Below are 8,945 nucleotides of genomic sequence, written 5' to 3' on the forward strand. Positions count from 1 at the left end.
AGAATATCAAATAAAAAACAAAAATCTAAACAGTAAAGTTTCAAATGAAACAGCTGAAGAACATTAAAATTAAAATAAATAAAAATGAGAGATTACTTTTTGTTTGTTTGTTCTTATTTTCTGAAACTAAATTTGATTTGTTTTATACTATTTGTTATTTTTGTGTAGAATAATCTCTGGATTTAGTTATTTTGCGACCTGAGTTTTGCTTATTATTTTACTATTAACAGTTTTCTTAAATTCCTCTTTAAGCATCTTTACATTTTTAGATATTTTGTGATAATAATCATGTTAACATGTAGTTACATTACATTTTATTTCTATTATACTTAAATTTGATACATTTTATTTAAAAATAGGAAAAATGCTTCCTATTTTTACACAAACATTGTATCTATATTTAAAAAAATCACAGAAATAGTTACCAATTTAAAATCTTAATCATCTCTTCAAAAAAAAGCTAATTTTCAAGTTAATTAAATATCTTATGAGATGCCGTAATAATCTGTTGGTAAATAAAGGAAGTTTGCTTTTAAACAATTACAAAAAAATTCTAAGGAAAAGAAAGTTTCTAGTCAAACTTCTTACAGGCTCTTTTGCGTCGTCTTCTTCTTTTACTTCTTCAGCCCACTGATCAGTCAGCATGTTGTCTTCCTAGATTTGCAAAAGTTGTAGCAAGAGAAAAAAAGACATAAAATGTTTAACAAAATTAGCAAAAACTGATTAATCTGCAGATCAATCTGCACAAACCTCTGGGTCTGTTGTTTTCTTTACACGTTTGTCCGATGAGGATTTCTTGGATGTGTCTGTGTAAACATTTTCTTTATCCCTGTGTCTTCTTTCTTTGTGTTTTCTCCCCTCTTCCTCTTCATTTTTCCCTCTTTTCTCCTTGTGTTTCTCTCTTTCTCCTCTGTCACTTTGGGAAAACTTGACCTCCCGATGTTCCTTAGACTCATTTTCATTTCGTTTCTCGTCCTGTGTAGCAAAAAGTCCCCACAAGAGGGCGAATATATTCATTATTAGACAGAAAAACATATCTTATATTAGTTTTAATGCTGAAACATACATCATATTCTACCTCTCTGTGCTTCCTTTCTCGCTCCTCTTTACGCTTTCTGTGTTCCTCTTTATACGCTGAAAGCAAATAGATATATCACGAGAAACCAAATATGAAAAGAAATGTTTTTCTGTGTGCACACCTCTTTCCTCTCTGTGTTTTCTGTGTTCCTCCTTATATTCTGAAAACAGAAAAAATAAATTATTACTTCCCCAAAACACTCCTTTTATTAAATGACTCACCTCTTTCTTCTTTTCTTTCTGAATGTCTTCGGCCTTCGTGTCTCTCTTGACTGTCTCTATGTTTCGTCTTGCCTTCGTGGTCATTTCTGTGGCGACCGTCCCTCTCCTCTCTGCGTTGGTTATCGGTGTGATCCCTTTTCCTCTCCCCACTTTCCTCGTATCGTCTTCTCTCCTTCTTTTTCTCTCTGTCTCGTTCCTCCCGTTTTCTGTCATTGTCTCCGTCTTGCCTTTTCTTCTCCCTGTCCTCATCTCTGTCCCTAACTTTCTCTTTCTCCCAATCCCTGTGCCTTCGTTCCCTGTCTGTCTGTCTCCTCTTCTCTCTGTCTTTCTCTTCTCCTCTGTCTCCCTCTCTGTGTCGTGAGCTCTCCTTTCTTTGTTCAGCATGCCTCTCCCTTTCCCTGGTCAGGTGTCTCTCCTGCCTGGACTCCTCTGAGTCTCTGTGACGCCTCTCTGTGGACTCTCCACCGCGTCGCTTCCTCTCACTGTCCTCTTTCCTTTTGACATAGCGATCCTCTTGGTCTCTGGGGTCACTAGTCTCCTAAAATGAGATCACACAAACTGAGTCACCACACATCAGCACTAATGCTATTTTAAAATTCTCTCAGCAACTTACCCTGATGTGTCTCCTTAAATCAGCAGGTCTCCACGTGTCTTCTTTGGTTATTTTCTAATAAAATATAATACAATAAGATTATTAAGTCAACACAAACACCACTTTTAAAATCTAAACAAACGCTTCTTCACCTTGATAAAAGTGAAAAAACAATAAAAATAGAACACATGAATCTTAGCTTGTGGGTAAAATCCACCTACCTTCTCGCTGTGCATTTTTTAACCCTTTTTTCTCTCGTTTTTCGGTGTTTGAACGTCCAAAAATGTACCGCTACTTCTGAGGAGACGCCATGTTGGAAAATATTTACTGCGCCTGCGCAGTTCGCGGAAACCATGGAGAACGCGTCAGGTTTGCTTGACAACAGACAGTTTCAATCGAACAAAGAACAATCGCTGAAATCAACAGGGGTTGCCATAGCAGCGTTGAAGACCTTTCCACATAAAGTTGTTCATATTTTTATATTAACATCAAACCCTATCGTATATTTAAATGTAAAGTTTTATTTTTTTGGCTCTTTATTTTACATTTTTAATCAATTCTGAATTCTTCACAAAGAGGCGATCGATTTGTCTGTGCTCCTTAGACTTAAATTCCATGTTTTGTATCAGAAAGTGTCTGGTTATGGCAGATAAACAAAGAAAGGTGAACTGCTAACACGTTGTTTCAAATTAAAAATTAATATCTGCATGCATTTTTTAATTTCATACATAAAAATACCAAAATCAAATTAGCTGTGTTAAAAAAAATCACATTTAGACCACATTTCGCAACATTTCTGCAGAAGTCGTCGCTAAAGTTACAAGTTAAGCAGATATGTGCAACATTTTGCTCACTTTTGGTTTTAATTTAATTGTTGCTCAACTTTTCAGTGGTGTGGATGCATGCTGATCGTCTGCATTACACATTTTGACCACTTTACAAGGCAAAAAACTGTCTCAGGCAATGAATTCATGTGGTGTAACAACCTGAAAGTATCAGATCAGATCTCTGGGAGTGAGTTTAATTTAACAAAAATATTCATGCAAGTAACTTCCTATTTAGTCTAAATTTTGAATGTAAAATACATAATTACTTTAGTTTGGCCTAACACAGTGCACGCTTTGATCATCTATCTCAGCTGATTTGTTTTGTTTGTCAGTGATAATTTTGTATCTCCTAACTTATTTGCATCTCCCATTCCGTTTGCATAAAAGCCTTTGCATATCACTGAGCAGAGGCTTGACTTTATTAGGTTGTGTAAAAAAATCTTAAAAAGAGGAAGAGTAGTTGACCTAATTTTGCAAAAGAGAGAAAAAAATGCTAAATAAATAAATAAAATGTGTTTTATGGCTTTCAATCAAAGTTGGAAAACTTTGCAACACCAAGAAGTTATTTTTAACATTTTTGTTTTCATTTTTAAGGTGAAATGGTGACAAAAAAAAAATATGTAACTGTAGTTAGTGTCAATGACCACCAGGTGGCGACATAAGTCAGCTGCTGGCGCGCGGGGAGTTCTTGGAAAAGATGATTCCCACCCTGTGCAGGCAGGGCGACTGTTCCTGCGCACCGCTCCGCCTCACAGTCCTGTTTTCTCAATGAATATCAGCCTGGAGCGGCTGTCCGTATCGGGAACTCGAGCGGCAGATGACGGTGGACCCCTCGGAATGCGATGGGCAGGTGCGCGTGTGAGCCGCCGTGACAGCAGCAGGCTCCCCGTGGAAGGCGCTCCGCACATGGGAGCCGTGTAGCTCGACACCGCGTTTTGACAGTTTCCCCAGGAGGCACCGAGACATGTCGAGAGACAGCATGACAGCCGTAAGAGGAGCCCAGTCGCAGAGCGCGAGCCCCGCTGCGCCCAAAGAGAACGGACACACCGCGGCGAGCGCCGCGCAGCCCAACTTTCCCCCGCCGTCTCCGGTGAGCGCACCCGACGATGCGCCCCTGTCCTCCGCCGGAGAGCTCACTCAGACGTGGGTTCACTTCGCCAAAACATTCGTGCTGATTTTCCCCGTTTATGCATTGGGTTACTTTGAATTCAGCTTCAGCTGGCTGCTGATTGGACTGCTGATCTTTTTCTGGTGGAGGAGAAACACAGGAGGGAAGCTGAGCCGGCTGAGCCGAGCTTTGGCTTTCTTTGACCAGGAGGAACCAACTGCAAAGCAGGGGCTTACGACCTCTGATCTACCACCCTGGGTAAGACAAACTCAATCATTTTTGTGTCTTATGAACAATCAGCTGACCGCATCAGGTGATGCAGCATTAAGCTGCAAAGCCCCCAACGAGGCAGCTGTCCCCCAGAAGTGACCCAGTCTAAATGCAGAAGGGTACAATGGTAAACCAGACACCACGCTGGGAGGGAAACATAATGCCTGCAGGGTCTCTGTTATTTTGGGATTCAGATTCTCCCCAGAAGAAATTCTATTTTTGAATGCTTTATTGCGGGAAAGTGTGGAGCTGAGGCCCTCACTTGTTTACAGTGCTTACAGGTTTTAATATCATTAAATATTTACACATATAATTAATTATAATGGAATGATAGACTATGCAAGTACTTTTCCCACATTTTATTTATTTATTTTAATGTTTTATGCTTATTTACTGTGTTATTTACATGTGTATGCTTCAATGTTGTCAAACATTTAATCAAATTGCAGACACTCAAATATCAGTATCAGCAAATATCAGCTATTGATCACAGTTGCAAGGGGAATATCAGTAATCGGTATCAGCCAGAAAAAGATGATATCGCCATAGCCCTATAAGTACTTTTTCTACATTTTTATTTATTCGTTTTAATGTTTTTGTGCTTATTTACTATGTTATTTACATGTTTATGTTTCCATGTTATCAAACATTTAATAAAATTGCAATCAGTATCAGAAAATATCGGATATTAACAGTTTCAAGGGGAATATCAGTTATTGGTATGAGCTGGAAAAAATGATATTGGCTTTTCTCTAATTTCTACATTTTTATTGAATTTTTATTTGTGTGTGTGTGTTTATTTACTGTGTTATTTACATTTTTAGGCTTCAATATCATCAACATTTAATCAAACATGCGCATAATTGATTATAAGACAATAATACACTGTAAAAGCATAGTTTTTCAAAAGTTTTTATTGAATTTTATTCGTTTTTTGGGGTTTATTTACTTTGTTATTTGCATGTTTAGGCTTTAATATCATCAAACATTTAATCAAATTGCAGACATTTAAAAATCAGAATCAGCAAAGATCAGGTATCGACCACAGTTGCAGGGGAGTTATCAGTTATTGGTATCAGCCAGAAAAATTATATCGGCTCATCTTAATACACTGTACAAGTACTTTTTCTACATTTATTTTGATTTTTAAAATGTTTTTATGCTTATTTTACTTTATTTATATAGATACAATAGATTACAACACAATAATACACTGTGCAAATACTTTTTCTATATATTTATTACAAAAAATCTGCTGTTTATACTTTATTTACATTTACTTCTGTTGAAAATGTTTCAATATGATGCCCTCGTTGAGGTTTATGTAAATACTGCCGGAACAAATGTAAATATTTGTCAAAAATGATGCTCCTTTTACTTCCAGAGCGTAAATTGATGGTGCTCAGCATCCTTCAGGTCCAGTAAGCTTTATGACTCCTTGGAGACAATAGTTTCACAGTCCAGAAGTGAGACTGACGGCTGACTCATCACTTTTCCGTTAAGAGTTTTACTGTAAAAATTGGGCAGAAAGTTGTTCGAAACAAACTTCAAGGTTTTTTATTATGTAGATACAAATATACTATAATTGAAAATAATATTAATATATACATCCTTGTAAAGTCATAATAATTGGGTTTTAGATGTTCTTGTGGTAGTTTTCTTGTGTTTGTGGACATTTATTGGGGAAATTAGGCTTAAAATAGCATTTCTGAGTATTTCTTTATTCAAATTAGAGTAAAAAAAAACAAAAAACTTCTGTTTGAAAGAGAGCTTATTTGTCACATAGAAAATACACTGGACAGGCCACAGCCTCCCTGCTCCACTCCATCCTGATACATCCACTTGTAAACGACGAGATTTAAGTTTTTCTCGTCTTTTTTGCATCTTTTTCTTAAAATTGTACAACTGGATAGCTCCGGTATTGATAACCAAAAATGGTTATCAATACCGGGCTGTGAGCGAGTGGGAAATGGGGGTGGGCTCGCTCCAAGCAAATTATGAACTACTACAGTTTTGCAGAAACTATGTACTAGAAAGAAATCTTTTCTTTTTTCAAATTTGGGCTAAAAATGGATGAATCATAATAAAAAGATCTCTGGCAACACTTATAAAATAGTTCTAAAGAAGTTCGTAATGGATCTTTAAGGTGTGTTTCAGATAATATAACCAATAACTGTTTACTTTTTTGTCACAACTTTAAGTTTTCATCAACGTTTCATAAAGTGGAATGAGTTAAATAAGCAGATCATGTGAAGAAAAATACACACACTTCTCTTAGATAACTTCTTTTTTTAAAAAACATGTCAAAAAAGACATTTTCTTGATCAGTTCAGTTTTCTTTCAGGGTGATAAGTTTAACATCTTTTGATTCTGTGTTTGAAGCTGTGGGTTATCTCCACATTTGATGCTACTTTGATGTTTGACTTTTCTTTTGTCTGATGTCTTTGAAAGAGACTCGTGAGAGTCGGCTGACTGCACCACAGGGAGCAGACATGTGGAAGTCAATTGCTTTGCTGATGACAAAACTCTTTCCTTAATGAAGCTAGACATAAATTTATTGTAGATGTTTTTTTTTTTAAGAAATTGGTGCAAAATGGAGAGTTTTTCCCTCATTAAAGTCTTTTTAGGGCACCAGAGTGTCCTGTGGGTCCAGCTTAATTCACTCAGTTGATTGCTAAGCCTGAAAATACATCCTAAATGAGCTGCTCGGCTCCACACAAATCAAAGTTTTATATGGAGTCCCTGACCCTGTCGGTTCTCTGCAGGATGCATCGCTGCAGCCTCATGTAGAAAACAGTTAGGGGCACATTCTGCTGACTGGTACCTTACCGTGCACAGAGACTATTAAATGTGGGTGGTGGACTTAAGGGGAATAGAGCAGCCCACTTAAAGGGGTGGGACACTGTTAAACATTAAAGCTACTTTGGCTTTCAGCATTAAAAAGGTGCAGCTTCTGCTCATCAAAAATGAGACATCTGATCACACCTGTCATTTCTTCCCAGCATGCACCAGACTGACAGCATACCAATATGGAGATGGCTTCAAATTTTGGGCTCATTACAGTTTGTCCACGTACGGTTGGAGCAAACCTCGCCACAGATGGAGCTGCTTTCATAATATGCTGAAGCGCCTTTCTTTGTATTTTTCATTTATGTCCCTGGCTCAATTTGTTGAGTAAGCTGGTGACTCTCGGGTGCAGAAGCCCTTTATTAAAACATAAAAGTCTCTGGCTTTGCTTCATTCAGCTTTTATTTGCAATGTCCCTCAAAAGTCCACACACCTATAAATAAAGATAAGAATAGCTTAAGGTGACTGAAAGTTCCAATCAGTAGTTTTCTAGTTTAATCGTGGGCCAATTTGGACTCTCCTTTTTTAAACACATACCCAATGCCAAATAAACAATAGACGGTTAGAGGCTGCAGAAAAGGAAGTTGAAACTCCACTTAACCAAATCCTATGAAAATCACATTTTTGGGGTTTCTAACATGCTTTAAAAGCATTTTTCTCATAATGAAGAACTTTTATTAAGAGAATTAAGATAAAAAAAAATGTGTTTCTTTCTCCAATTGTGGTGAATCCGGAGCAGAGTAAAAAACGTGTACAAACTACCATCGACGGGCCACGAGCTCCATTGCATACTTGCAGACAAATCGATCCATTATCGTCTTTGTTCTCCTCGTCTCAGCTGGCGTCCGTCTCAGAAGTGTACGGCTGGATCGCTCCAATGTTGTTCGCCATTTTTGTTGTACCTCTAATGTTAGGTTGGGGTTGTGAGGGGCTGTAAGCTCGCGGGGGAGCGCGTAAAGAAAGGGATGATGGGAAATCACTCCGTACCAAGAGTCCCGCCCAGAACTCAGACGCAAATTTCTGATGAGCTCCAGCATGGAGCTAGAATTGGGACTTTAGTTTTGCACTTGTAGCATACTCTTGCCTCTCTGCAGAAACTATGTCCTAGTAAACGACAGGTTGTTTTTGCTTAAAAATATCATAATCATAATGAAAATAGATCAAAAGAGGACTTTTAATGTGTCCTACTTTATTTTTTCTTGACTCTTGCTGACTGGATTAAAACAGTGGTTTCACATTGATTGAATCATTTTCTTAAATGTCTTTTCAGTTGTCAGAATTCCACTTTAGGTGGGGTTTAATGCACTTTTTAATCAAATGATTAGAAGCACAAGTGTGCATAAAATGTCAAACCAAGCTCAGACATATTTATGTTGCTTATCTCTCCTGTCACACTTCATTTACGCTGTGTTTGCTGTTGTTTTCGAACAAGGTTAAAGACTGAGGCGAGCGCAGAAAGCTGCATTGAGTCTGAGAGTTGAGTGGAGCACAGCAGCACTTTATTACAGCCCATCGCATTCACTTCTAAAAAGATTTATGTCATTCTTCAGGTGATATAACACAACCAGATCAGAGTTTGTTTAAACACTTATAGGATAAACTTGACTGTAAAAAAAAAAAAATTCTAACAGTTAATCTGTCACTTTGGCTGGAATTGTCCGTTCGCCGTCATCCTGTTCTTGTCATCGCTTCATCTGGAGCTCTGACATAAATGCTGCAGAGGCACTTTAGCCGGCTGATGAAAAGGAGTGCAGGCTCTTGTGTCATGTCTCAGCAATCCCAGCCAGCTGGATTGCTTCATCTTTCTTTGGAATTCCAACATCCAGTTTCAAAGTGGCTCTATTAGTTACTATTCAGGGGAGTTCATCACTTTTTTTTATCATGTTTTCTTTAACTTTGTACTTAATTAGTGCTTGATTTAATTGAGATATGTGTCATTTAAAGTGGAAAAAAATATTCAATTATTTAGAGATATCAAATAAATGAACTTGAAATGTTAAAG

General features: G+C 37.5%; 2 protein-coding genes across 4 annotated transcripts in view; one reads left to right on the forward strand and one right to left on the reverse strand.

Moving 5' to 3' along the window:
* dync2i1 (dynein 2 intermediate chain 1) overlaps nucleotides 1–2,276 on the reverse strand; it is a gene marked incomplete in the record, with an annotated part of 11,215 nt that extends 8,939 nt beyond the window's left edge. The window contains 7 exon segments of the mRNA XM_024280321.2: nucleotides 589–654; nucleotides 751–975; nucleotides 1,067–1,134; nucleotides 1,200–1,238; nucleotides 1,300–1,837; nucleotides 1,913–1,966; nucleotides 2,113–2,276. Coding sequence (XP_024136089.1) covers nucleotides 589–654; nucleotides 751–975; nucleotides 1,067–1,134; nucleotides 1,200–1,238; nucleotides 1,300–1,837; nucleotides 1,913–1,966; nucleotides 2,113–2,127 — 1,005 coding nt within the window.
* A 1,120-nt stretch (nucleotides 2,277–3,396) lies between these two features.
* Nucleotides 3,397–8,945, forward strand: part of esyt2b (extended synaptotagmin-like protein 2b) — a 43,660-nt gene continuing 38,111 nt past the window's right edge. For 2 of the 3 annotated variants that reach the window (XM_024280239.2, XM_024280240.2), the window contains exon 1: nucleotides 3,397–4,084. In XM_024280239.2, the coding sequence (XP_024136007.1) occupies nucleotides 3,683–4,084 (402 nt within the window). In that variant the 5' untranslated portion in view covers nucleotides 3,397–3,682. The remainder of the gene's footprint in view (nucleotides 4,085–8,945) is intronic. The other variant, XM_024280242.2, reaches the window with a different exon arrangement.

This window comes from Oryzias melastigma, linkage group LG20 (genome assembly GCF_002922805.2).
Source record: "Oryzias melastigma strain HK-1 linkage group LG20, ASM292280v2, whole genome shotgun sequence".
Lineage (NCBI taxonomy): Eukaryota > Metazoa > Chordata > Actinopteri > Beloniformes > Adrianichthyidae > Oryzias > Oryzias melastigma.